The sequence below is a fragment of the Alternaria alternata genome (assembly GCF_001642055.1).
Source record: "Alternaria alternata strain SRC1lrK2f unplaced genomic scaffold CC77scaffold_37, whole genome shotgun sequence".
In the NCBI taxonomy this organism is placed as follows: Eukaryota; Fungi; Ascomycota; class Dothideomycetes; order Pleosporales; family Pleosporaceae; genus Alternaria; species Alternaria alternata.
Genome location: NW_017306226.1, coordinates 17,707 through 42,375, shown reverse-complemented (window position 1 = coordinate 42,375; position 24,669 = coordinate 17,707). Strand labels below are relative to the sequence as shown.

Below are 24,669 nucleotides of genomic sequence, written 5' to 3'. Positions count from 1 at the left end.
CACCATGTTTCGTGCTCTCTGCTACCTATCCTCGCCTTAAAGATGTCTTGCCACCAGACAACAGGGTATCAAACAGTGCAATCAACGGATCGAGCGTCAGGTGTTCACTTGTTGCCAACTCCAGTTTTACTAGCCCAGTACTCTTTGTTCGAGGTTGTCGACGTATATATAGCACTACAGTCACGAATGAAACTATAAGATACCATGGTTCGTTCTTTTCCCCTCATAAACAAGCTTCAGAAAGAATGCCATGACAAACAAAATACACCAAGTAAAACAATCTATTTTGCTGATGAAAAATCCTCCGACAGCCATACATGTCACACATAACGCCATGCTTCCCAATCCAACATATTGATACACAAAATCTCCTCGTCCTGCAAAAAGAATAAGAAACCAAGACTGGAACAGCCTAAGAGACCCACATAATGATCTACGCCATCCTAGGCAAAGGTGGAAGGGTATTAGAATCCCATCTCCTCTCACCCTCCATATCAACATCGTCATCGCTATCCTCGGCACTCTCATCCTCTAACGCCTCCCTCCTCTCCATCTCATCCACATCCATCAAGTCGCCATCCTCGTCCTCGTCATCCTCATCTTCACTGCCGATAACAGGTCGCCCTTCATTGACGTCTGGTAGCCCACTGCCCCTCTCCCCCTTGAGCCTCCTTCTAGACCCACTCTTTCCACCTCCTTCCCAGCGATCTAGACGACGCAGCGCCCTACTAAGCATCTTGGCGCGGTAGTAAGATTCCTCGCCGTGGTCGTTGACTTCGCCGCCAAAATCCAAGGGAACGAGACCAGAGGGCATGGGCGGCGGGGTCTTGGTACCGAGTTCGTAGTCGGAGAGTTGGGCGTATTGCGCATGCGATTCTTCATCTGTATCGTAGCCATCTGCCATGCCTTTGCAGCGGATCCAGCTGCGTATGAAGGGGTTGGCTTTGCGGCGGCGTTTTGCGGCGGCGGCGTATTCGATGCGAATTCCGCGGTCGAGGATGACGTCTACGCGCCGTCGTCGGTATTGCTCGACGGCGAGTTGGTGTTGTGTGAGGGGACGGGTTCGTTTGTGCGACGGATCGGAGCCGTTGAGTGGGAGGTAGAAGCCGTGTGGGCCGTTGAAGGTGGGCGCAGATGTAGAGGGGGATTGGCCGTCCTGCGAGGTTGGTGCGTCGAGTTTGGTCTTGAAGCTTCGTGCTGCTGGTGTTCCTCCGGCGCCTATGCCTGATGTGCGGTTGCGGGACCAGTTCCCGCGGCCAGGGCCCTTGGCTGCGGGAGATGAGGCGGGGCCGTCTTCGTTAAGGAGGGTATTTATGCGCATGTTGGGCGTAGCCACCTTCTTCGCTGTATTGTAGACGCTGTTAGGAGGTGATGCTGAGCGGGTTCGGTCGGTGTCTGAGGGGTAATCTCGATCGATGATGGATTTGGCAAGCTTGCCACGTCCTCGTGCAGAGCCTGTTGATGTTAGAAGACTACCGCCTCAGGAGTCAAATCTATGGAACTTACCATGGGATGGCGACTGTCTGTCACGCCCAGGTGTCGAAGCACCGTCATCGGCGGCTATTGAGAAGACGGGGTTTTGATTGAAGCCTTGAGAAATGTTAGAATTGGTCCGACGTGGGGCGAAACGCATGCCGGTTGGAGTGCTCACCCTTTTTGTTGGTCCGTTTGGGGCCTGTGACGACGGGCGCCATGTCGCTTGCCAATATAGCAGTCCTCTCTTTGCGCTTAATCTCACCAAATGTCTTCTCTTCGACCGAATCGACGTTCTCCAGGGCCTCTTGCTCGGGCGAAAGTATCTCGAAAGGCGGACACTTGATGGGAAACTCGGCTGTAGTCGGGTCGTCGGCGGGTCCCATCTGGCCAGGGCCAAAGGGATTCTTCTCAGCGGCTTCCTTGGTGAAGTCGCTCTCGAGATACCACCACATGAGCCATAGGAAGGCTGTGGCTCTACTCTTGCTGCTCAGGTTAGAGCGCATGACGAGGTCGAAGAAATCGCGAGGCGGGAAGAAGTGCAACTCCGAGATCTTGGGCGCGTATTGCGACAGGACAAATATGAGGTTGACGGGGTTGGTGCGCGGGATGGAAGCTGCCATGATCTCCTCGATGGTGCTGGGCTGCTCTTGGTCCTCAGTCGCGCCCTTGAGGATGGACTTTAAGCGCGGCGCATCCTGCAGCTGTTTGTAGGCGTTGGGGTCTTGGTGGGCTTGGAGGGAGGGGATGGAGTGGTAGGTCCGTAGCTGGGCGCGCATCTCGGGGAAGACTGTGACGTGTTAGAGGAGAGGGGTCAAGAGTCGCACATGTGGCCTACAGTTGAGGGTGGTGTTCATGCGGCCGACGTTGACGAGCAGACACACCATGGCCATGTTGATGGCAGCCGGGCGCTCGGTCAGAAGCTTGTCCTTGAGGATCTTGCTGCACTTGCTGCTCTTGGCCATGGCATCGAGGTAGATGTCGGCAAACGTGTGTCCGCTGGTGCTGTCCGACTGCTTGGTGAAGACGCGCTTGTCGTCCTCGAAGACGAGCTTGAGGAAGTCGAACTGGATGTCCTTGCGCCACAGGGGAATGCCATCGTCCTTCTTGAGGTGCTTGATCTTGTTCCCGCTGTAGACGGACGACACGCTCCCGTTGGCATTGCGGCGCGTCGTCGTTGTCGTGGCCGTGTAGTAGGGCCGGGCAGGGTCGTTGTCGTTGGCTGGGCGCGAGGCATCTGGCGCATCGCCGCCCGCTTCGCTCTCGTCGGGGACGGGCGTGTTTGCTTGGGATGCGTCGGGCTTGGAGTCGTCCATTTGGGGGTCTGCGGCCAGAATGTGTCGTAGGCTGTTTCGAGAGTCGGGCTCGTCGGCGCGCAGAGGCAGAGGCTTGTCGTCCATGACTGTGACGCGATCCGGGGATTAGCTCTGGGTGCTCTGTGTCTGGTTCCACTAGTCGTGCCTGTGCTGGTTGCGCTGTGGGATGGGATTGGCCCTATGACGCCTGAGCTCGCGACCTGGCTTGCTATCCCTGTGCCGCCAGACTTGTGTCTCAAACAAGCAAATACGTCAATCGCAAAGGAGGAAGATGCGGCCATGTCCCGAATGCGCCTCGACGCCCAAGCTCAGCCGCTAGCCCCCCGAACCAACGCATGTCGCTCGACGCCATCCCATCACGAACCTCACACGTTTGCAGACAGACTTCATCTCGACGACACAAACACCATGACTTCAAACGTCCTTGCAAGATTCAATTCGTTTTCCATCTGTAGTAGCTAGATACTCTACTTGCATAGCCAACCAGCCGCTCAGATGCCCAATACAAGAACCCTCATCTAGCATGTCCACGCCAAACATGTAACAAAAAAGTAACCAGGATATCTCAGCGAAGGTAGAAACCAAAAACACATCGCAAAAAAGCGCCACGCTAAAGCCAAAGCCAAGCTGCCGCACAAACAATCCGAAGAGGGCGATGGGGTATGCAACACAGAGAAAAAGCAGACACACAACTCCTCGCGAGTCGTTTGTTTGCTTTCCCTGTCCATAAAAACGCCTGGTATCGCTGGGGAAAATATCTCCGTTACAAGACATGCGCAGGAAAAACAAAGGAAGAACCAAACCAAGCCCAAAGTAAAACCAAAGATCCAGTCCGTGGTCCTGAATTAAGAATCCAAAAATTAAACACAAATCTTGGTATACACATCCCTTCATGTATCGTTGTTCGTTGTTCGCCGGCCTAGTCCGAGTCCAAGGCTTGCTTCAACTCAGTCGAATGCCGTTTCTTCTCGTACCATTAGGGGGTTGGGCGTGTTGTTTTGCGAGTACATTCGTGGATCGTATCGTCCATCTCCGCGTTGTTGCGCGTTCGGTCCACCCGAGCCTTTGCGTTGGCCACCCATGCCCATGTTCATGAGGAGCATGCCACTCTCTCGTTTTCGTTGCCGTTGTTCGCGCGCTCCACTCGACTGTACCACTCCATTCAAGCTACCGTAGCCCTCTCCAGAATTATAAGGTTGATCGTAGGCTGGGGTGTCGTAGCTGGGGCGCATCGGAATGAAGCCTGAGTCGTAGCCACTATATTGACCCTGCTGTTGTTGGTTACTGTATTGCTGCTGTTGCTGTTGCTGATATTGCTGTGGAGGTTGCGGAGGTGGATAGTTGGGAGCGCTGTTTCCTTGGTAGCCTTGAGGCGGTCGATCCATACGCTGCTGGAACGTTGTCTCGTTGTACGCAGGCGTTGGGAGATCAGAAAACATCTGCCTCCTTGGGGATCGAATAGCATCGTCACCTAAATGAGACGTGTTATTCCGAATCTCGTGGATCGGAGAGCTGGCTTCGTCAAGAGCAGCACCAAAAATGTCGGTATAATCAGTAAGGAAGAAAGATATCAACGGAGCTGGGATGTTCAGAGTTGGTGCAAACACTATGCCGACGTTTCGCACTGTCATCTTGTTCACTCCCGAGTTGTCCACAATCTCAATCAGGAACGATGCGAGGTGTCGCAACAGCTCGAAGTTGGGCCTAGGGAGTTTGTGTACAAGAACGTTGAAGCTCTGAATCTTCTTGCTACGCTCGTCCATGTCTACGATGTGTTAGCGAACTATCTATTTTCATCAATTTCAAGGCCAAATACTTACCGAGAACCTTGAGGAAATCAAGATGCAGTTCCCGAGTTAGAACAGAGGCCGGTAGTTCCCGTAAGTACAACTTCAGTAACGACGCAACAGCGTGAACATCGTAGTATTGCCCGTCCAGCAGCTTGATATCGCCTTCGTTGTTGAATCGATCGCGTAGGCCCTTAATGACAATGTTCGACCCACTAAGCCTGAAGATGCCTTCTTCGCTAATCGCCTTCTTTGCTCGGAGGTACTCCAAGCACCTGTAAACGACAGCTGGTATCGCCACATTGACTCCATCAGGCTGTGTGAACTCTACAGCTTCCATAAGTGGGATGCCAAAAACACTGCGGCCCGGGGGTAGACGATGTTCCGTGGTTGACTGCAGTGGGGTGCTGATTTGTACTGGCGCAAGGTCGGAAGAACCGCCGCGACCTCTGAAGCCGAATATGCTGCGTTTCTTATCCTTGACTGCCGTGGGTCCCGCCATTAGCTTGCTGCCCCAGCTTTCAGAGTCCTTGATTGGGGTTCCATTGCTGGGTCCAGAGATGGCAGGATAGTGACCTGAGTTGTCTTGGTGGAAGGATGATTCCTTGGGGGAGCCTCGTGAAGCCTTTTCCACCATCATGTCTCTGTGGTTGGGACCGCGAACAGGCGCTTGAGCTTGAACGGCGTCATCATAGCTGAGGCCTTGTAAGCGATCTTGCTCTGCCACATCAGGGCTGTCTCTCCGCTGCGAGCGCGTTGAGTCTTGACTGGCCTGTGGCTTTTGTAAACGTGTGGCAGAGGGGACACGAATCTCGATTGGTGAAGTTTCATCTGGTATGTCGACGTGCTGCAAAAGCGCCTCAACCCAAGCATCTCGCTCTTCATCGTTCTCTGCACACAGCACATGGCGAACTAAGCTTGTCGAGTCTTTCCGCTTTGGTTCCAAAATGAGGAAGGCATGTCGATATTGATTGTCCTCGGAGTCATCCTTTCGTTGTGGCGATTGGTTTGACTGCTGTTGTGACTGTTTCCCAATTTGTGCATTCTGCAACTTGATCGTTCCCAGATGCGCACCACCTTCGCCCTCGAAGTACCTAAACTCTGAGCCGTCCAGAACGAAGAAACGTGCCTTCCAGCCCCCGAAGTTCTTGCCACGCTTAGTAAGGTAACCGACCTTGCGCTGCGTTCTCTGAACAGACACCGTTGGACCCGGTGTGGGCTCGGGGGCCAGTCTGTCACCAGCTTGTGCGCCAATGACGTCAGTGGAAAGATATTCGCACACAATCAAGGCTGTCTTTTCGTTCATAGGGGTTTCTAGAACAGTATCGAAATATTGGTTCAGCGCGACCCTTCGAGCATCAATCTTGGCAGGAGCATGACCCCCGAAAAGACCACGATCTGGGAGTTGTCCCTGGAAATCGCACATGGACCTCAGCTGGGAGTCTAGAGAGGGTAGCGTGGCAATCGTTTTCTCCACACGCCATAGCTGTTTGTTGTCTGAACGAGCGTAGACGGCGAGAATGAAGACAGGGTCCTCCTCCTGTGGTTTAGGAGCTAGCATGCTCATACGTGACGGCCGAAGGCGGGACGAGAAGACCTTGACTTGAATAGAAGGTAGTGCGTTGGGAGGGAGCAAGAGTCCAGGGTACTGATCAGAGACGAGTCCACGATAGACATGCTCTGCATCCGGAACATCGTTCAAAGTAGGGCTACTTGATGGCGATTCTGGACTAGGTTGCGCACCTGGTACTGTCAAGAGGCCTGTAGACGACTCTTTGCGGAGCTGATTAGAATGTTGACTCTGGTTGACTGGAGGTGACTGGTAAGACTGAGGTGTGTTTGGCGGGAGAGGAACTTGTTGCTGTACCGGCCGTCCAGCTGATTGACTGGTAGTAGTTGGCGACATGGGCGGTGATGCTATCGACTGCTTAGGGTTTCTTGGTAATGGTGACCCTAGTGGCCTATCGGTAGGTCTGGGGCTGGAAGGAAGTCCTGGACTCATAAGTGGCGATGCAACACTCCGGTTGGCCATCATAGAACTATCCGAGTTGGCAGGGCTGAGAAGAGCATTGAGAGAGTTAGCAGGTGGGTGACGGGGAGAGAGTGGAAGGCCCGATTGCAGCGCATTGAACTGACGCGGCGAAAGGGGAACCGGGACCGCCTGAGGTTGATCGCCTGCTGGTGTTTCAGATGGCGTCGCTTGTTGTTTGCTCTTGCTTTCGCTTTTCTTCTTCTTCGACTTGCTTCTAGCTTCCTCGTCTTTCGAATACATAGCTTCGCGGACTCGATCATCTTCCTCCCGAGTCTTCCTCCTTCCTCGCAGCTCCACAACAGGTATCTCGTCCACTTCCAATGTATCATCGTAGTCTGAATCAACATCGTCGCCATGCACAGCTTGGTGGAGATGTGCGCTAGTCGTAATGGGTTTCGAGAGGTTGAGCGGAGCTGGCGGGGCCTTACGCAGAGGTTGTGGAGTCTTTCTGGGAGGTGATTCGAAACCGTCACCACCAATGACAGGCGTGGCCTGGATCAGCGATATCTGTGGAGGCTGGAGCTGTGAATCACTTGGGACTATCGTCACATCTGAGTTATTCTGGGGAGGCGTAGTCGGCTTCGAGGCCTGTTCTGGAGGTTGAACAGCATCACCGGGCTGCAGCAATGTGGCGTCGAGGCCGAGACCTTTGCTACCAAGGCTAAGGGGTTGTACGGAATAGTCAGTGGGCGAGTTCACAGCTGACGACAGATTCGATGCGGTGGAGTGAGACGGCGAGGTCGCTAATTGCGAGTCTGGTATGAGATGTGGCGCGGGGTGCTCTTGTGTCAAGGGCGATGTCTTGTGCTCCCCGGCTTTGGAGTCGCTGGGCCTAGCGGGCTCGCCAGCTGGCTCACTGAGGGCTGGCGACTGGCTAGTCTCGCGTTCCACGACCGAGTCGAAAGTGTCGGACTTCTGTAGTGAGCCAGGACCTGGTGGTACCTGTTCAGCATACTCCTTGAACTTCCTGCGGTAGCGGTCCTTGTCCTTCAATGCGCGCTCGAGATCTTTCTGCAGCCCAATGATCATGGACCGTTGCTTCTCGACCAGCCGCCAGAGCTGCGCATTGTGACTGGATGTGTTCTGCTTCTCCTTCCACAATGCCAGCATCGCAGCCTCTGGTGAGCCTGCCGTGGCTATCAGAGCGGCCATATCTGGTGGGTTCGCCGTGCTCGTATCTTGCGACGGTCGCGTCGCATGGTTGGCAGGAGGGCGGTTCTGAGAGGCGGTCGAAGATAGCGACGATGCTGCTGAATCTATTGAAGGGTTGCGGACAGGCACCGTCGGTCTCGTCTCAGGTCGGTTCGGCCGCGATGGTGGAGGCATGGTGACGGGTGACGCTGGTGGGGAAATTCCAGCCGAGGACAGCGTGGGTGACGACACCTGCCGGAGTTTTGCATACGCAGACGGCCTCGAAGGCTGCGTGAAATTTGGGGTGGGAACGTTGGGTGGTGTAGGCGGATGCGCTGGCTTGGTTGGGCGAATGGGCGAGGTATGATGTTGCTCCTCCGCAAGCAATGCGTCAAGCTTCTCGCGCGGACTGCGCGGTTCGTCAAAGCGTGGTGAGTCTTGATAGGACAACTGCTGATATGAGAGCCCGTTATTGCCAGCTGGGTACAACGGACTCGGGACGGGCTTGCGACGTGCTCGGATTTGGTGTTGCTCGTCCGCAGTGGCCGGCACGTTGTGTGGGCGCGTCGAATCGTCGCGAAGGCTGCGAATACTCTCGACGAGCGACGGCGAGGATAGAGAGTGGGAAGGCGACGACGGCTGGTGCTGAGGGATGTGATGTGCCGCTGGTCTTTCCTGAAGCATATGCATGTCTGTATTCGTCGCCGCCATGTTCAAGTCTCAAACGGGCTAGCCGACGACCGGGATATCTGGTCGACAGTATAGCAGATAGTTAGTGGGGATTAGTGTTTCGGTGACGCTCTGAGTGTCTGGTGAATCCAAAGCTGCCACGCTCAGCAGTCTCGTCAGCATCTGGGCGTCCCGCGCAGCTTGAGACAAGTCTCCGTCAGAAGGAGCAGCCGGAACAGAAGAGATTTGGGCTTGTAGACTGGTGGATTCTCATTCGGCGCCATAACCGCCCTTGTAGGAGCCGGGCCAAATTCAAGCCTGGTTCCTGCAGCAGAAGCGAGCCCTGGAGCCCTTTGTCTCCATGATCGCCTCCGTAGGCCTTGATGGCTGCGTCCCCTCACGTTTGAGATATGCCCAAAGCCATTTGCATCCTAGTCGACTACATGCCGGTGTAGGCGCCAAAAGTGTGCTTTGGGCTTCCCATTGGTCTAGCCCTGTGGCTTGCTAGCCGTAATCATCGATGAGCCATCATCCACTGACGGTCTTATGCAGAAACGACATGTCCGCGTGGTCTACTGTCGCTGGTGCCCGCAGTCAAGCTGACAGAAGCCTGACGAGCCGAATTTTGCAAAATACCCACCCATTGGCTGGAAAGTAGATGATTTGACATACGAGTCTTGAGGGTGTATTGGCTCGACGGCTCAGTAATTTGCGATTCATGGTAGACTCGAAGGTGCATTTCCGCCAGACATCTGGCCGTCAATTGGGTCCACGGGTCGTAATCATGTCTCTGGCGCACGGATAGCGTTCGAGTTCAAGGGCTGGGTCGCTGCAGCGAGAAGGATTCTCCAGGCCGAATCGAGGTTAGGCCTGTCGATCAGCTGCCATTGGCCCAATCCCTCGTGGCTGAATCAGCCGCAAGTCATAAACTTTCAAAGACGAACGCTGTCCGTGTGCCATGGTCAGCAAAAGCGCCCAGGTCATCCGCTCTGCACCGCGGCTGGATATTCGAGCATCTCAACAGCAAACACAGTCGCTTGAGACGCTCATCAAAATCGTACGATTCTTACCGACCTGCGATTACATCTGAAACTCATCCGCCGTCAAGCGAAGTGTGCTGCAGGGAGCCGCTGATAGCTCAACGACTAGCCCTTAACAGTCGACGCATGGTGATCACAAGCTGCACCTATGCTGCACGACTAAGCCAAGGGCTAGACTAACAATCCTTCTTTGCGACACTGTATCAGGGGTAAATCGAGTGGAAAAGGCCAAGAAACGGCTTTTGTTTTTCTGTTTCTGCACTAGTACCCGCAACGTGCCGTCAAGATGAAGTGTGACCGAAATCTGGAACGAATATCATCGTTTGTACGACTAACGATGCGCGGCGCAAGCAGCTCTTCTTCGCGCCTCGAGCACCGTTCGTCTTTCGACAGCATTCACACCCCCAACGTATGCAGGGTCAACCTGAGGCAGACGCGATCCCAGAGAGGTGGCGAGCATGATCCGGGACAGCTGTTTCCACGCGGGTTGCGTCAATCTGCAAGCCCTCCCCATGTCTAATTATACTTCGCATATCAAAGTTCCGAAAGGCAACGCCGAAGTATTGTGATCTTCACCACTGTACTTCCGCACTTTGCTTCCTTGCGGAAAACAAACCATCCAAGCTTAGGTAGATTGACACCGATTCTGGGTAGAGGCAAACATAGACTTTTCTACCATGCTCACATACAGAAGTGGTTGATGAATCCTGTCTTTGCTACAAACAGTAATCGCCTTTGGCGGTATCAATGCGTATGCATGCATGTGAGAGCTTCCGTTCGGCTTGCAAGCTCCCGTCCGACCGCTTCGTTACCGCCCAGGCCTACAGTTCCCGCCGTCAAACGTGGAGGAAAATAGGCCAGATGGAGAGACATTGCCAAGCTGGACGTCAATAACGCCTATCGGAACTTAGAGATTGTCTGCGCCATGGAGCAGATGCTGCTTGGGTATCCTAGCATGACTAACCCTTGCATGGCGGGTAAACGTCCATGATAACTCCCTCAAAACGTTTCGGCTTCCGCCCAGCGCGGAAGCACGTCCGCCCGCTTTCAGACACTGCTTTCAAGGTCGTCAAGAAAGTGTCGAGATCCGATTCGGTCTTTGTATGAGCAACGAATCTTTGTCTGGCAAGACGAACCCGGTCTTCGTGACATTCATTCCAATGTGCGGGCAGGAAAGGTACGCTGACTAAATGGTAACGAAGTGATTGGTCGATGTAGAGTACACCGTGCATAAGCTGAATTAGAGTTTCTGAGTAGATATTAGCAGTATATCCTTCCGAATACAGAAGCTGGTTTGATTAACTACTCGCTTTTTGGTAGGTATGCTGTTTCGACACCAACGGTGCACAGTCGCCATGCTTGCAAAACAAGGTAATATGTTGAGCAGACATATAATGCCGTTATCGCAGCATTGGGCCCCGGGTCCACGGCCACTATGTCTGCAAGAAGCTCACAATTTGCATGGTTATAAAAATCGTGATGACTAGTTAGATGCCATAGACTAGATCAGGAGGAAGCATCTGATTTTGGGTTTATGTTGTGACATGAATGAGACTGCCAATGTCCTGATGTTCCGCACCGGCCTTGACAGCACCATGACGGATACTGTGGCCTAAGAGTAGCCGGTATTCCAGGGCAACAGGCCTTACCCCAGAGTTCTACACTCTTGTTCTACTGTTCGAGCTTCAAGGCAGATTACTGTGTAAGCTCTTATGGTATATCCTCAACAGTAGGTACAGCCTATCAAAAACCAGCTCCTTCGTGGCCATCACTTTCGATTAACATGTTTGTCAGTCTTCTGCTTGCTACTGTCATTACTCCAAACATGTTTCGAAGAATTTTGAACCAAGGCAAGGGGCTGTGTAGATTGCAAATTCTGAACGATGAATGACAGCCTAGTTCTGCGAGAGATTTCCCATGGCCAGACCTTATAGCTGTTTATCGTCGAAACATGGTCCCGCTCTCTGTGTGGAGATCAAGACGTACCCTATGGTAACTAGAGTAATGTTGAGTCGTTAACGTGCTGTATATTCTCTTCAAACGTGTATCGTGGACACCATTTTATGCCCGCATACTGTACAATATTATACACTCGTATGTACGCTTCCTTCCACCTTACAATCCCACTCTTCCTGTACCGCCTCGTTCCATCTTGTTCAACCGTCGTGCAGTTGCAATCTATGACCATTAGCCCATATGCCCACCACAATCGTAGCCCCGCCACTAGGATTGAACATACCTGTGTTCTTGTTCTCTGACCCCTCACAGGCAAACCCATAGCATGCCTTCTTCCACGATATGTGCCCATATCCCTCAATCTCCGAATATCGTCCTGCACCTGCCGCCGCAAATCGTTCTCAATCTTCATGTTCGCCAGCTCGGCCGTCAGATCCATGACTGTCGCATTTTTCAAACTGCCGACTTTCGCCCACGGGTGGATGTAGAATTTCGCCATGATGCGCTGCGAGACCGAGGGCCCGATGCCGAAGAAGGATTCGAGGGACCGCTTGACGAGCGTCGCTTCCGTGAAGCTGAAGCCGTTGATGAACACCTGAAACCGTCAGTGAGTTGCACGCGAGGAGGATTAGGCGATCTAGTAGCGTACCATGGCGGATCAGCGTTCCGACGGCGAGTTCGCGTGTTGGAGTGTCAATTGTCTTGTCTGATCTCGAATCTCCAGACTTCCGTTTCTCACTAAACCCAAAAAGTACTAGTGCGACGGTGCGGGCAGTCCAGCTCTCTACCTAGGTAAAACGCAACGTTTCAACACCTCTCCACCATTGCACTCAAGCAGGGGGCTCTCCAAACTATTTAACTCTGTGACTTCCCTTGGTTGTTTCCCAACACAATCAGGCATCATGGCTACTTTCCAACGAGCCGTCATTTCGCTCCTCTTGATCCTCTCGATCACCTTTGTCTTCTTTGCTCAGAGCACTGAGGCTGCCAAGGGACCCAAGATCACCCACAAGGTATGCATAGCTCACAATTGACATGTGCACGGTCTTGCTAACTTCCACAGGTGTACTTCGACATCACCCATGGCGATGAAGAGCTAGGCCGCATCACCATTGGCCTTTACGGCAAGACTGTCCCCAAGACCGCCGAGAACTTCCGGTACGACCCCGTACAAACTTGTGTACAGCTTCGGGATCTAACACATGCGATAGCGCTCTGGCTACCGGCGAGAAGGGCTTCGGTTACGAGGGCTCTACTTTCCACCGCGTTATCAGCAACTTCATGATCCAGGGTGGTGGTAAGTACAATTCTTAGTACATCTCTAAGGGATTTGCAATGCTAACTCTGTTTTAGACTTCACCAAGGGTATGTCAAGATAAACCGAGCCCCGCAATCCACACACTGACAACGATTAGGTGATGGCACTGGTGGAAAGAGTATCTATGGGGCTAAGTTCCCCGATGAGAACTTCAAGCTCAAGCACACCCGCAAGGGTCTTCTCAGCATGGCCAACAGCGGAAAGGTAAGAAATACAATGTATGAACTGCACTTGAAACATGCACTGACCGTACATGGATGATCTAGGACACCAACGGCTCTCAGTTCTTCATCACCACCGTCGTCACCAGCTGGCTCGATGGCCGCCACGTCGTTTTCGGAGAGGTCCTCGAGGGCTACGATGTTGTGGAGAAGATTGAGAACGTGAAGAAGGGACCTGGAGACAAGCCGGCCCAGACCGTCAAGATCGCCAAGAGCGGAGAGCTCGAGGTGCCAGAGGAAGGTATTCACGCGGAACTCTAGACATCAGTACGCATTCTTTGCTATTGGGTCGACCCCTCAGGTTGGAGAGCTGCTGATAGTTGTGCCCTTTCTTCAAGATCTATACGGAGCTGCTGAACCTGCCATTCCTGGCGACGAACTCGATATCACTGCGGCAACACCATCCAAGGAGGATATCGTCAACATTGCTGAGGTCACCCAGGCCTCTACCACCAAGCCCAAGCTCCCTGGTATGGCCGTTGCCACTGGTTCCGCTGATGGACTGTCAATGGGTCAGAAGTTTTTCTTTGTTGGGGCTATCGTCGCAGTCTGTGTGCTTTTCTTGAAGTCACGAAATGGTGGGCAAAGTAACATTGTGGGTGGGCTCAAGGAGAAGAGCATGGCCTAGATAACGATGAAATGCAGAAACGTTCATTTAGTAGACTGTGATTGCGCTACATGATGAACATAAGGATAAAGGATGAATGAAGTCATTGCACCATACTACCACGACTAGAGGCACGCATCAACCCCTGTCTTGCTGGCCTGTAAAAGTGCGAGACTGCGAATTCCTCCAGGGTATGTTAACAAAGCGTATTAGTGCAACACAGACTCTTTCCTCCTAGTGCCAACGCTCCAATCCGTCAAGGCGCTAGCTAGGGTGAAGAGGGAGGATACGGAGTACTTGTAGTCCCTGCATTACCCACGGACAATGATGTATTACGGTCCAGGCACATGGTGGCTAGTAAAAACGAAAGTATTCTGTTGGGTTATCAGTACGCATGGCACTGTTGCACAAACTGGTCTGGAACCTGCACAAGAGCCAGGCAAAGCCGCCACTACATCCACCGAGGCCATGTCACAGTGCATGTCGCATGAAAAGCAAGCCGGCTGCAGCACACGACAGGATCCATATGTGACGTTCACCGCTCCCCACTCGCCACAGCTTGAGAACTCTGAGAGGGAGCGCTAGCGCCACACAGGGTCTAGTGCGGGAAGGGTTCTCCGACACGCTTTTTTAACTTACCTGCTGCGTTCTCCCTCTTCCCTAACCACCCACCCTCAAAACTATTCTGTGTGTATTACACAACCCTACAAGCACATTTTCTGTGAAGTCCTTTCTTTTGGTCTTCACTTCTTTACTTCTCGTTTTCCAGGACAGAGGCGTTCCCTTCTTTCCTGACAGAACGAGTCTCAGGCACCCGCCTGCGAGTTACGAGTTTCGTCACTTAGACCTGCTATCTTTCGTCTGTCGCTCACCGCCGAGCCAGCCGAAGCCAGCAAAACAGTAATTTGCGACTTGCATATTGCCCTCGTCTTATATACACAACCACACCTTCAGCCTACTCGACTCAACCACGCCCATCATGGCTGACCAACTCGACATGGGTCGTCTCAACATAAATGAGTCCCAGCACAACAACCAGAACGGCTTCAACGGCGAGCGTTCTGCCTACATCCCTCCCCACCTTCGCGGTCGTCCCCAGGGCGGCCCTGCACCCATGGACGGCCCGCCCCCGATGATGAACGGCGGCGGCGGTCTCGGTGGCAGCGCTTGGGGACCAGGAGGGTCAGTCAATACCCAAGACACAAAACAGGAAGGTATGCTAACGGGTGACAGTCAGGGTCCTCCCCCTCAGATGAACGGCGGCGGTGGTGCCGGTGGCTGGGCCAACGCACCCAACTTCACTCCCCGCGGTCGCGACGGTCCCCCAGGTGGTGGATGGGGCGGTGCCCCTCGCGGCAACTTTGACCCCAACGCTTACGGCAAGCCAGGTGGTGGCGGCTCTGGAGGTGCTCGCGGATCTGGTGACGGTGCCTGGAAGGACGGCAAGCACGTCCCCGGCCCGCCCAACCAGCGTCTTGAGCGCGACCTCTTCGGCATGCCCAACGACCCCTCCAAGCAGCACACCGGTATCAACTTCGAGAAGTACGATGACATCCCCGTTGAGGCCTCTGGTCAGGGTGTTCCCGAACCCGTCACACGTTTCACAAACCCGCCTCTCGACGACCACCTGCTAAGCAACATCGAGCTCTCCGGATACAAGGTCCCCACACCAGTCCAGAAGTACTCCATCCCTATCGTCATGGGTGGCCGTGATCTCATGGCTTGTGCCCAGACCGGTTCTGGAAAGACTGGTGGTTTCCTTTTCCCCATTCTTGCCCAGGCTTTCAAGAACGGCCCTTCTCCTCCTCCCGCAACGGCTCAGGGTGGCTATGGACGTCAACGCAAGGCTTACCCCACCTCGCTTGTCCTTGCTCCTACCCGTGAGTTGGTCTCCCAAATTTTCGACGAGGCCCGCAAGTTCGCCTACCGCTCGTGGGTCCGCCCTTGTGTCGTTTACGGTGGTGCCGACATTGGTTCCCAGCTTCGCCAGATCGAGCGCGGCTGTGATCTTCTCGTCGCTACTCCTGGTCGTTTGGTCGACTTGATCGAGCGCGGCCGTATCTCCCTCGCCAGCATCAAGTACCTGGTTCTTGACGAGGCTGACCGCATGTTGGACATGGGTTTCGAGCCTCAAATTCGCCGCATTGTTGAGGGCGAGGACATGCCTCCTACCGCTGCCCGCCAGACACTCATGTTCTCGGCCACTTTCCCCCGCGACATTCAGATGCTTGCCCGCGACTTCTTGAAGGACTACATCTTCCTTTCGGTCGGTCGTGTCGGTTCTACTTCTGAGAACATTACCCAGAAGATTGAGTACGTCGAGGACGTTGACAAGCGTTCTGTCCTCCTGGATATCCTTCACACTCATGGTGCTGGTCTTACCTTGATCTTCGTTGAGACCAAGCGTATGGCCGACTCCTTGTCGGACTTCCTCATCAACCAAGGCTTCCCCGCCACCTCCATTCACGGTGACCGCACTCAGCGCGAGCGTGAGAAGGCTCTGGAGATGTTCCGAAACGGACGTTGCCCCATCCTTGTCGCTACTGCTGTAGCTGCCCGAGGTCTTGATATCCCGAATGGTAAGTTCTGCCTATGCGAAATGCATGTGAGACATACACTGACTTCTTGTTTTCAAATCTGCAGTCACCCACGTCGTCAACTATGACCTGCCCACCGATATTGACGATTACGTTCACCGTATCGGTCGTACTGGACGTGCTGGAAACACTGGTATTGCCACTGCTTTCTTCAACCGCGGCAACCGCGGAGTCGTACGCGATCTCCTTGATCTCTTGAAGGAGGCCAACCAGGAAGTCCCTGGATTCCTCGAGTCCATTGCCCGCGAAGGCTCCGGCTTCGGTGGAGGCCGTGGTGGACGTGGAGGCGGCCGTGGTCGTGGCAACGCTGCTACCCGTGATGTTCGTCGTATGGGCGGCGGTGGTGGTTTCGGTGGTGGCGGTCAGTGGGGTGGTGCTCCTCAAGGCGGCTACGGAGGTGGTTACGGCGGCGCTCCCGGCGGCGGCTACGCTCCTCCAGCTCCTGGTGGCTACTCTGGCGGCGGTGGTGGCTTTGGTGGAGGCTACGGCAACCCATCCGGCCCTGGCGGCAACTCCTGGTGGTAAACGTGCATCGCACCGCTTCACGATGTAGCCAGCCCGGGACACATTTTCTTCTCTACGATACCCTGGGCCTTCGTGTCGCTGCTACCGATGGCTTGCTTTCGATTTTCTTTACTCTCGAATGTTTTCTGCGACTCCTTCCCGGTTACCGCGGATCGATGCGGAAATCAGGAATCTCATACCCCAACCAGCATATAGACAGCGACTGTTTTTTTGCGGATCTGCCTGTTTTTCGAGCTCTTCTCGCATACGATACCCTTCGACGCACATTTGTCGAGCTCGAACATAGATGGCAGGACCCTCGTCTTTCCCGGAAAGGCATGCATTACGAACATTTCACGACTTCGCTCTTCTGCAAGCATGCTGCTTGGGGAGCCATAGATTCTCGCTTTCCGAGTCGTCCACACGCGGATGACCTCTGAGCATTTCCTTATTTTACGACAAAAGCGATTCCTTTTTCCCGGTCATACCCCTCGGCGACAACGCCTTTCTCGTCGTCCTTGCGTCGCTCAGTCTCTCCACACGCGGAGGGTAGCAGCATGACCTTGTTTTGGACGACGAAAAAGTTTCCTGCATAGATGGCGTTCATGAAGGTCTATCCACGACCCAACCTTTGTACGAAGGAAGATACCCCGGTTCTTTGTGGTAACCATCATGGTGGCTGTCTTTCCAAGGCCTGCTCGGCGGTGGGATTTAAAAGCTCTTTCTGGTTTGCAGGCACATGTGCGGACCTGACCCAGTGACTTGGGTGGAAGGAATCTGATAAAAGTATAGTTTCCAGCAGATGATTAGTTACATAGACTAGTGCGGGCTGCCAACATGCGTAGCCTGTACAATGCATGCGATTTCATACTTGCAACTCTATCCTCTATTTGCTGTGATGTTGAAGATGGTAGCTCTAGGCCGGCGAGTATCATGCGATTCACATGATGTGGCCTAGTCATTTTCAGCCATTTATCTCAACTTTCGTCCATCGCCCAAGACCTTGCACCCCATACAAGGGAAAAACCGAACAGGTGAAGATAACAAGCTCTACCTTACAGCTTACGTTAGCTCCTAACAATAAAGATTATATAGACTAACAGCATTATAGACTTCTAGATTCTCTATAGATATCTATATAGCTGTAATATAATTTATTGTAGTAGAAAGAAGTACTCTGCTCTAACAAGATGTTTAGTTTCTCCCCTTGACGTAGTGTTGCAAAATGCTTCAGGATCTATCCTGATATTGGCAACTCGGGGCCGAGAGACGATTTTGGCCTCACTAGGCGGTGGCTCTTTCTCCAGTCATTACCATTCTTGCAAGACGACTGGCACTCTCGTTCTTGCCTTACGAAGCAGGTGCCGTCAACATCACTTCCTCACGCATATGCTTGTATCCAAGGCTCTCTTTGGTCATCGACATCGTCTCGCCCACACCACCCGCCAACCACTCTATTCCTCGTGCACGTACTCATCGGATATCAGCATAATTAGCACCGCATACATCTTGTTTCGCAGACCCGAAAAGTGTGGCTGAAGCTATCTCTCGCCAGAAAAGCTATCTTGTCACACTACAATGCCCGACCACCTGGTAGGCCACCCATTACTCCAAAAGACACGCGACAATCTCGCGAAATGGGGAAAATATTGCCGCACACAGTTCATAGACTGGACTGCAGAAGCGAGAGAAGAGTTTGAAGCAGACATAAATCGTACCAAGCCGTGGAATACCAGTTTGTAGGATTGCCTGAATCCCCTGCCACTATGTAAGTTCTTCTCATTTGTCGAAGTGAGGATGGGATTAACAAGTATGGTAGGTCTTGTCACTTTCTTCTGTCCTTGCGTCACCTGCGGAAAGACATGGCATCGTCTTCATTACAACGGCGATATGAGTGGGTATGAGATTGTCAATGTACCGGTAAGTATTCTCTCTTTTCTACGCCTACCTTCTATACAACAATCCAGCTCAATCTACCTCACTCTCCATTCTCTGACTAATAGAACAAAACACAAACAGTGCATAGCCTACGGCTACTCGGTCTTCTGCTGCACCCCAATCGCCCACCAATTCCTCGTCTGTATCCCAAACGCATGGCAAACATTTCGCATTCGCAGAATGGGCGATCTAGGTGGGACCTGTGCTGCAGATTGTGCAAAGACCTGGTTGTGCCCTTGCTGCTCGTTAATTCAAAATGAGAAGGAATCGAAGCTTCTGATTGAAGGGCGCAGAACAGGGTTTTGGGGTGGCGATGGCGCTGGGGCTGGTGCTGAGAGTGTTATTGTACAGCAACCGACCGGGGGTCTGGGCGAGGAGATGGTCATGCCCTCGAGCGCGCAAGCTGAAGGTGTAACATGTGCAGTGGTTGAACCTCCGGTGATCATGGAAGGCGTCGACGGGCAGCTGGCCGGATCCGAGGCAGATGCTGGATTAGAGAATACGGACGACACGACTAAAACACGACCACACACAGATGGAATCGCTGATCCAAGCACTCTGTCTGACCCGATCACGTCGGAAGGAACCCTCAACAACGAAACTTCTACTTCGCCTATCATGGTCTGCTCAGTAGCAACGACAACTATGTTCGAGCCCCCCACGCCTCCCACCGAATCGATTACGACTTCCCAACACTTCGGAATAGCACCTACTCAGGACATTCTTTCTTACGCCCCTAGCCACTCAGAAAGAAGCAAGAAGAAATGGAATTCGGATACGACAGGCCAGCGTGTCCGCCGTAAGAGTGAAAGAGTAGTTCCAAATCATTTGGATTGCTTCGTGCCGTACATGAAGTTTTTGGAGTAAGTTTGTCTACCTTGGCTCACCCAGAGACGCGAATTGAATGTGAAGAGAACGGAAGGGCTGAGTAGCGGGAAGAGATAGATGGTGGCATTGTTCTTCTTCTTCTTATTGTCCTAGGGTTCTTTTTTTTTGTGTGTGTTCCTGTTTCACGCGCCTCACGATTAGGTCGTTATCGAGGTTCCTACTTTATTGCTATAATTCATGTCTGTCTTCAATTAGGCTCCCTCTTCCAATCCCGTGACCATCCCTTGACTGTCTATTCGAGCATGACCAGAAAAGTGCAACAGTAAAAGATACATCGTAATCATTATTTCATGACTCATTATACACGTTACGTATACGCTAGATACAACACACTTCACTCGAGAGGGCACAACCTCTCCACATCAGCACATCAAGTGACAGGAAAGCCAAGATAGTAAAGGTCTGTAAAACTTACAGCCCACTCAGTCCATCCAACAACGCCGTCAGCCCACCAACACCCAATAGGGCGCCCGCCGCCGCCTTCCTTCCTGTATGACTCTTCTTTCCATACTTATCTCTCTCCCTTTCCCGCTCTTTCTCATACATTCTACTCCTCGACTTTGACCTACGTCGTCTAGGACGTTCGAGTTCAGACTCAGATGTCGTGAAGTCATCGTCGTACCGTCGGTTGCTTGGACGCATGTAGGATTGGCGGAGAGGAGACGCTTGTATGGGGTAATTCTGGTTTTGAGGCTGTGAATGTGAGGGTAAAGGTGGGTTTGTGAAAGGGGCATTGGCCGGTGGTGGTGGTGGGAAGTATTGAGGTGTTGCTGTTGTGTTCATCATTTGTGGTGGGTAGCCATTGGTTTGTGGTGGGTATTGAGGCAGTCGTGAAGACTGAGGAAGTGGCGGTTGCTGAGGGGCGTACTGATTTGGCATTGGTATCTGGAGGTTTGGAGTCCGAGAGTTGACGTTTGACTGGGTTGGTGGTGGTGGAATGAGCCCGGGTCCAGGCATTGAGAGTGATCGATCTAGTGGGGGTGGCCCAGGTGGTGGCGGGAGGTGGTTTGAGGTGTTCGAGCGGTCAAGCGGGGGGTGTGTGCTCCGAGGCACTGGTGTTCGGTTCCGATCGAATGCGCCTCCTTTCAGAATACCATGTGGCGGCGGGGGACGATTGAAAGACGATCTCCTAACTTGTGGCTGCTGAGGTGGAGTAGGTGCTGCTGCCTTTCGGTATATGTCAACTGTCCGTTCGACAAGACGCTTGACCTGTTCGAACTGTAGTGGCCGTTCGATACAGAAACATGTTTCGCCCCTTATCCTCCTGTTGTCCTTCCGCTCCTTTTGGTAAGATGTGTATCTGAAACCCGCCTCTCTGATTGCTTCCTTGCATACCCAACTCGCCATAATCTCAGTCCAGCTGCTACGCTCCAAATACGCCAGAGAGTATGCCTGGTCAGTGTTTGAGCTGACCATTTTAGCATCAACAAATCGCCAGTAGTATTTACGCGTACACAACTTCCACGGAATTTCTAGATCGGCTTCGCTGTCTTCCTCTTTGGCTTCTACCGCGGCGGCTGCCTCGACCGGCAAACTTCCCAAACTCGATCGGGGTGATGCAGTTGGGTACTGTTCATTGGTAGCTGGTGGCATACTTGTTCGTGACGTACGTGGTGTAGCGATGGGTGTTGGCGGCGTGGTGGGACCGTACTGCTTTTCCTGTGGCGGACTAGGCGTGCCATTGACCTCAGTAAATAGTGGCTGTATGCTTCCTGACCTGTGCGTTCGGCGAGCACCGTCGCCTGACAGCTTTGACGTGTGACTTTCCTCTTCGCTATCAGATTCCACAGTGGCTTGTTGAGTTTCCCATCTTTGCCTCTGCCTTTCGCGCTCTTCGTCTTGTAAGCGGCGTTCAAATAGAGGGAGGCTCGTCCATCGCTGCAACAAGTGTTCGACACGTGAAGCCGATGCAGTCAGAACTGCTGGTAATCCGTTCGCTTCAGTATATATTGATGTGTCGAGACTTGTCAAATCTTCATCCTGATACGAACGTAGGGTAGATGACCTAGGGGTTTCGCCCCGCCCAGTGATGACCAAACTCTGAGAACTGTCTCCTTCCATCAACAACAGGCGCGCATCAGATTGAGATAAATTTTCGTAGAGGTTCGAGGCTGATAAAATTGACAATTGTTGTTGAACAATCAACGTTTCCAGTTGGATCCTTTCACTATCAACAAGTTTGGCGGCTTGTTGTGGAGATACCGTAGGACGTACTCTATGGCGCTGTTAGCGTACTCCATGGAAGGAATCTGAGCCATGCGTAGCAGCCTGAATGAAGGCTAGATGCCTTATAGGGGACGGAACTAACTTTGACCACATTATAGTCTGCGCTGCGTAGAGCGTCTGTAGCAGGACAGAGAGCGTCATGCTCAGGGCCTCCAGGTGAGCAGTGAGATAGTCCAAGCTAGCCTTGGTTGAAGGATCTAACTGAGACCGAATTTTTTGAGTAGAGCGGGAAATGTCTCTTTGATCGTGATGCTTCTCATCCTCGGTTGATGAAGTCGATTCAAAGCTGGTAAGTAATGTTTGGGCTTGATCGATGACGTCGTCCAGAGTATCGATAGCCTATGTCTATAATCAGCGAGGAACGACAGAGCTTTGTCAAGTAATGTAATGACATATATTTCGGATCTCTTGCGTCTCAAGTGCCTCAATCGCACAAAACGAATTCGCAGCGACCTCAAAATCTTTATCTCATGAACTTCATTCACGACCCCCCATCGTTGTGTCGTTCATAAATCCACGGCGATCGTCTTTACGTACCTCAGGTGATGGTAGACGATCATCTTCTTTGATAATAGTCCCCAACTGCTTCAGTATTGCAGCAAATCCATTTATGCTATTCGCAACGCCAACTAAATCTTTCGCTGACCCAGGTGACTCAGCAGCAATACCGTAGAGTTTCAGCGCGAGAGCTGAGCTTCTCGAAACCACCGGTAGAATATCTGCTAACACCGCCATCTCTCTCTCCTTGAGAATTCGATTCCTAGATGGAAAAAAAGTGGCGAAATGAGCGGTGTGGAGAAATAGAGTCTTGGGGAAGAAGCACCCGAACCGAACAGAGTCGAAATCCTTCGATATGTGTTCCAAACTAACTAACCCTAGAGTTGTGTGAGGTCATAGTGTAGGAATTAATGCAGGGCTCTCATTGACCGACGACTAAATCGGGCGGAGATCACGGCTTGGTGATTGGCCAAGACCACGGCTGAAGGCAGGCAAGCACGCGAACCGTTCAACTCATGCAGGAGCGGCCACAAGGCTCCGCGAAGACCGGTACATCGTAAGCTGCAAGGCAGAGGCTGTGCGCCCTCTTCAGTGTTTCTGACAGATGGCTACATCTGCACAGGAAGCCTCAAAGGATTTTCGCCCGCATCTGAAACTCGACGACTTGCCGAAGCCCTCTGTTCCAATGCATCTGTCCAAATTCTCATCCCGAAGTATCCGCGGGCAGAATCTTCGAGCGTTGCGCGTCAACAGTTGACTAGAGGCGCGCCAATGGTGTGGCACAGGATGACGCCGGCTATACGGGATAGGGTTGGCCACATGATGGCTTTTGAGGCTCAAGCTGAGAAGAGAAGACAAGCGCGTCGTGAATCTATGCTTTGGATCCGCCTTGAGAGGCCGGTATATGGTGGCGTGAGATGGAGGATCCGGTGAGAACTTGGCTGTTGATCAGACCCGGCTTGGGCTTCTGATGGTGATGTGCTACAGGTCAGTACATGTGCGCGCTGTATTTGGTATGATTCGCGACGCGGGGAAGCAAGGCATGTGCATGATTCGGAATTCTTTGCAGCTGCAGCAATGTCTGAGGGGCTGCAAGTGTTGAAATGCGTTCGCCAAGCAAGTTCACCGGCAGCTTTGGGCAACGACGACCCATACAGACAGGACGCATGCAGTCTTCACGGCTCCGGCGAATGCAACGACAAGTGGTCATGACATTTCGGTGTGTGCCACTAGATGCCTGTAGAGGTACATGCCCAAGACGGACCATGCAAAGATGCATTCATGTCGTTTCAGATGTCTTATACACATATGTCTACATGCAATATACAGCCCCCATCCATAACCTAGTAGAAGGATCGGTTCTGGTTGGGCGACAGCGTTGCGTTCTGCCCCACGAAGTCCCAGTCAATCCTGTCCCACCACTTCTCGAGGAATGCCCTCTTGCCCCGGACACCGTAATCCTGCAACCAGACATGCTCCCATGTGTTTACGCACAGCAGTGGCACTACATCGATGCCGCCCAACGGCTTCTTGGCCCTCGAATCCTGCTGCTGCGACGCCGCACCAAACGACCCGACCTTGTTCATTCCCTGATATGAATCGACATTGTGTGTGTTGAGGTCGTGCGATTGCCGCCTGTGGTGAGCGCCTGACAGCGGCGATCCGGCGAGATATGTGGGCAAGATGCGCAGGCTGCCGAAGCTGGTGTCATTGGTCTGCACGAGCCAGACAAAGCCGGGGCCAAACATGGACTCGGCCGTGGCGAGGAATGTTTCGCGCAGTGTTTCCATGGACGAGAAGTCGCGGTTGATCTGCTTGGTGAGGTCGGTCGACGGCCGCGACTGTACGTCCGGATTGGCGTTGATGCCGCGGAAGAAGAAATGGTTGTTGAAGGCCATGCTGGCAATGTTGAAGGCGTAGGCTTTCATCGGATCGCGGGCAAAGTCTACAACGAGAGCCTTGGCTTCCTGGTTCTCGAATTGTGTACCTGCAAGAGCGACATTAGCCTCAGGCACAGTCTTGGTCTTGAATTGCATTCATCGTACCCGCTGTCGACGCATTCAACTCGTCAACAATGTGGCCTTGGTATTCGGTGTATGCGGTGTTGAAGCCCTTTGGCGAGAGCAGCCCGGGGACGCCATTCTGCTCGATCACGGCATGGTTGTCCAGTGGGGGCACCGTGTAGATGTTGCGGGCGGCGGGCGATGGTATTCTCTATCCCACGTCAGTTCACCCACGACGTATATGGTTGACAGCCCAGCGTACCCTCCAAGCCCCGGCCACAGACTGGAATGCACCCGGCCGGCGGGCCAGACACCGTGTAATCATCATATGTGTGGTGATTGTCGGGCGAGCGATCGAATTGTCGTCGGCAAGTCGTTTCTCCAAGCTCATCTTTTTCCCGGGCTCGAATCATCGCGCTAAAACCCCCATCCAATCACGACGCGTCCTCGCCACGGCAGCCCTGG

General features: G+C 53.0%; 8 protein-coding genes across 8 annotated transcripts; 3 read left to right on the top strand and 5 right to left on the bottom strand.

The window, feature by feature from the left end:
• Positions 1-128: 128 nt before the first annotated feature.
• Positions 129-3,077, bottom strand: CC77DRAFT_976302 (ino eighty subunit 1). Its single transcript, XM_018535938.1, has 4 exons — positions 2,312-3,077; positions 1,652-2,263; positions 1,507-1,590; positions 129-1,455 (listed from the first exon to the last, which is right to left on the bottom strand). Exons 1-4 carry the CDS (start codon positions 2,871-2,873, stop codon positions 434-436), a joined length of 2,280 nt encoding a protein of 759 aa, XP_018379249.1. The 5' UTR covers positions 2,874-3,077; the 3' UTR covers positions 129-433.
• A 206-nt stretch (positions 3,078-3,283) lies between these two features.
• On the bottom strand, positions 3,284-8,681 carry CC77DRAFT_976298 (hypothetical protein). Its single transcript, XM_018535937.1, has 2 exons — positions 4,610-8,681; positions 3,284-4,554 (listed from the first exon to the last, which is right to left on the bottom strand). Exons 1-2 carry the CDS (start codon positions 8,448-8,450, stop codon positions 3,737-3,739), a joined length of 4,659 nt encoding a protein of 1,552 aa, XP_018379248.1. The 5' UTR covers positions 8,451-8,681; the 3' UTR covers positions 3,284-3,736.
• Positions 8,682-11,292: 2,611 nt separating this feature from the next.
• Positions 11,293-12,065, bottom strand: CC77DRAFT_1002323 (30S ribosomal protein S13). The gene is made up of 3 exons (XM_018523183.1): positions 12,054-12,065; positions 11,688-11,999; positions 11,293-11,626 (listed from the first exon to the last, which is right to left on the bottom strand). Exons 1-3 carry the CDS (start codon positions 12,054-12,056, stop codon positions 11,564-11,566), a joined length of 378 nt encoding a protein of 125 aa, XP_018379247.1. The 5' UTR covers positions 12,057-12,065; the 3' UTR covers positions 11,293-11,563.
• Positions 12,066-12,235: 170 nt separating this feature from the next.
• CC77DRAFT_1026246 (peptidyl-prolyl cis-trans isomerase B precursor) lies at positions 12,236-13,418 on the top strand. Its single transcript, XM_018526220.1, has 6 exons — positions 12,236-12,417; positions 12,468-12,562; positions 12,616-12,701; positions 12,758-12,769; positions 12,820-12,926; positions 12,989-13,418. Exons 1-6 carry the CDS (start codon positions 12,307-12,309, stop codon positions 13,202-13,204), a joined length of 627 nt encoding a protein of 208 aa, XP_018379246.1. The 5' UTR covers positions 12,236-12,306; the 3' UTR covers positions 13,205-13,418.
• Positions 13,419-14,529: 1,111 nt separating this feature from the next.
• Positions 14,530-17,097, top strand: CC77DRAFT_1083510 (DEAD-domain-containing protein; the record flags this gene model as incomplete). Its single annotated transcript, XM_018529393.1, has 3 exons — positions 14,530-14,732; positions 14,784-16,129; positions 16,194-17,097. The coding sequence occupies 3 exons, from the start codon at positions 14,530-14,532 to the stop codon at positions 16,670-16,672; spliced, it is 2,028 nt and encodes a 675-aa protein (XP_018379245.1). The 3' UTR covers positions 16,673-17,097.
• Positions 17,098-18,229: 1,132 nt separating this feature from the next.
• Positions 18,230-19,612, top strand: CC77DRAFT_1055251 (hypothetical protein; the record flags this gene model as incomplete). The annotated part of the gene is made up of 4 exons (XM_018527832.1): positions 18,230-18,244; positions 18,395-18,419; positions 18,471-18,571; positions 18,671-19,612. 4 exons carry the CDS (start codon positions 18,230-18,232, stop codon positions 19,454-19,456), a joined length of 927 nt encoding a protein of 308 aa, XP_018379244.1. The 3' UTR covers positions 19,457-19,612.
• Positions 19,613-19,888: 276 nt separating this feature from the next.
• On the bottom strand, positions 19,889-22,438 carry CC77DRAFT_1014438 (hypothetical protein; the record flags this gene model as incomplete). Its single annotated transcript, XM_018523897.1, has 3 exons — positions 19,889-21,692; positions 21,786-22,042; positions 22,241-22,438. 3 exons carry the CDS (start codon positions 22,436-22,438, stop codon positions 19,889-19,891), a joined length of 2,259 nt encoding a protein of 752 aa, XP_018379243.1.
• A 1,106-nt stretch (positions 22,439-23,544) lies between these two features.
• On the bottom strand, positions 23,545-24,532 carry CC77DRAFT_1035988 (manganese and iron superoxide dismutase; the record flags this gene model as incomplete). Its single annotated transcript, XM_018526981.1, has 3 exons — positions 23,545-24,188; positions 24,247-24,415; positions 24,467-24,532. 3 exons carry the CDS (start codon positions 24,530-24,532, stop codon positions 23,545-23,547), a joined length of 879 nt encoding a protein of 292 aa, XP_018379242.1.
• Positions 24,533-24,669: the final 137 nt, after the last annotated feature.

What these genes read in the sequence shown, in the direction of transcription:
- CC77DRAFT_1026246 (XM_018526220.1), top strand. Translation starts at nt 12,307, where the DNA reads ATGGCTACTTTCCAACGAGCCGTCATTTCGCTCCTCTTGATCCTCTCG. An exon ending in GACCCAAGATCACCCACAAG is followed by an intron (nt 12,418 to 12,467) that starts GTATGCATAGCT and finishes TAACTTCCACAG; the next exon opens with GTGTACTTCGACATCACCCA. An exon ending in AAGACCGCCGAGAACTTCCG is followed by an intron (nt 12,563 to 12,615) that starts GTACGACCCCGT and finishes CACATGCGATAG; the next exon opens with CGCTCTGGCTACCGGCGAGA.
- CC77DRAFT_976298 (XM_018535937.1), bottom strand. Translation starts at nt 8,450, where the DNA reads ATGGCGGCGACGAATACAGACATGCATATGCTTCAGGAAAGACCAGCG. An exon ending in TGATTTCCTCAAGGTTCTCG is followed by an intron (nt 4,555 to 4,609) that starts GTAAGTATTTGG and finishes AACACATCGTAG; the next exon opens with ACATGGACGAGCGTAGCAAG.
- CC77DRAFT_976302 (XM_018535938.1), bottom strand. Translation starts at nt 2,873, where the DNA reads ATGGACGACAAGCCTCTGCCTCTGCGCGCCGACGAGCCCGACTCTCGA. An exon ending in CATGAACACCACCCTCAACT is followed by an intron (nt 2,264 to 2,311) that starts GTAGGCCACATG and finishes AACACGTCACAG; the next exon opens with TCTTCCCCGAGATGCGCGCC. An exon ending in CAAACGGACCAACAAAAAGG is followed by an intron (nt 1,591 to 1,651) that starts GTGAGCACTCCA and finishes ACATTTCTCAAG; the next exon opens with GCTTCAATCAAAACCCCGTC.
- CC77DRAFT_1002323 (XM_018523183.1), bottom strand. An exon ending in GTCAGAGAACAAGAACACAG is followed by an intron (nt 11,627 to 11,687) that starts GTATGTTCAATC and finishes TAATGGTCATAG; the next exon opens with ATTGCAACTGCACGACGGTT.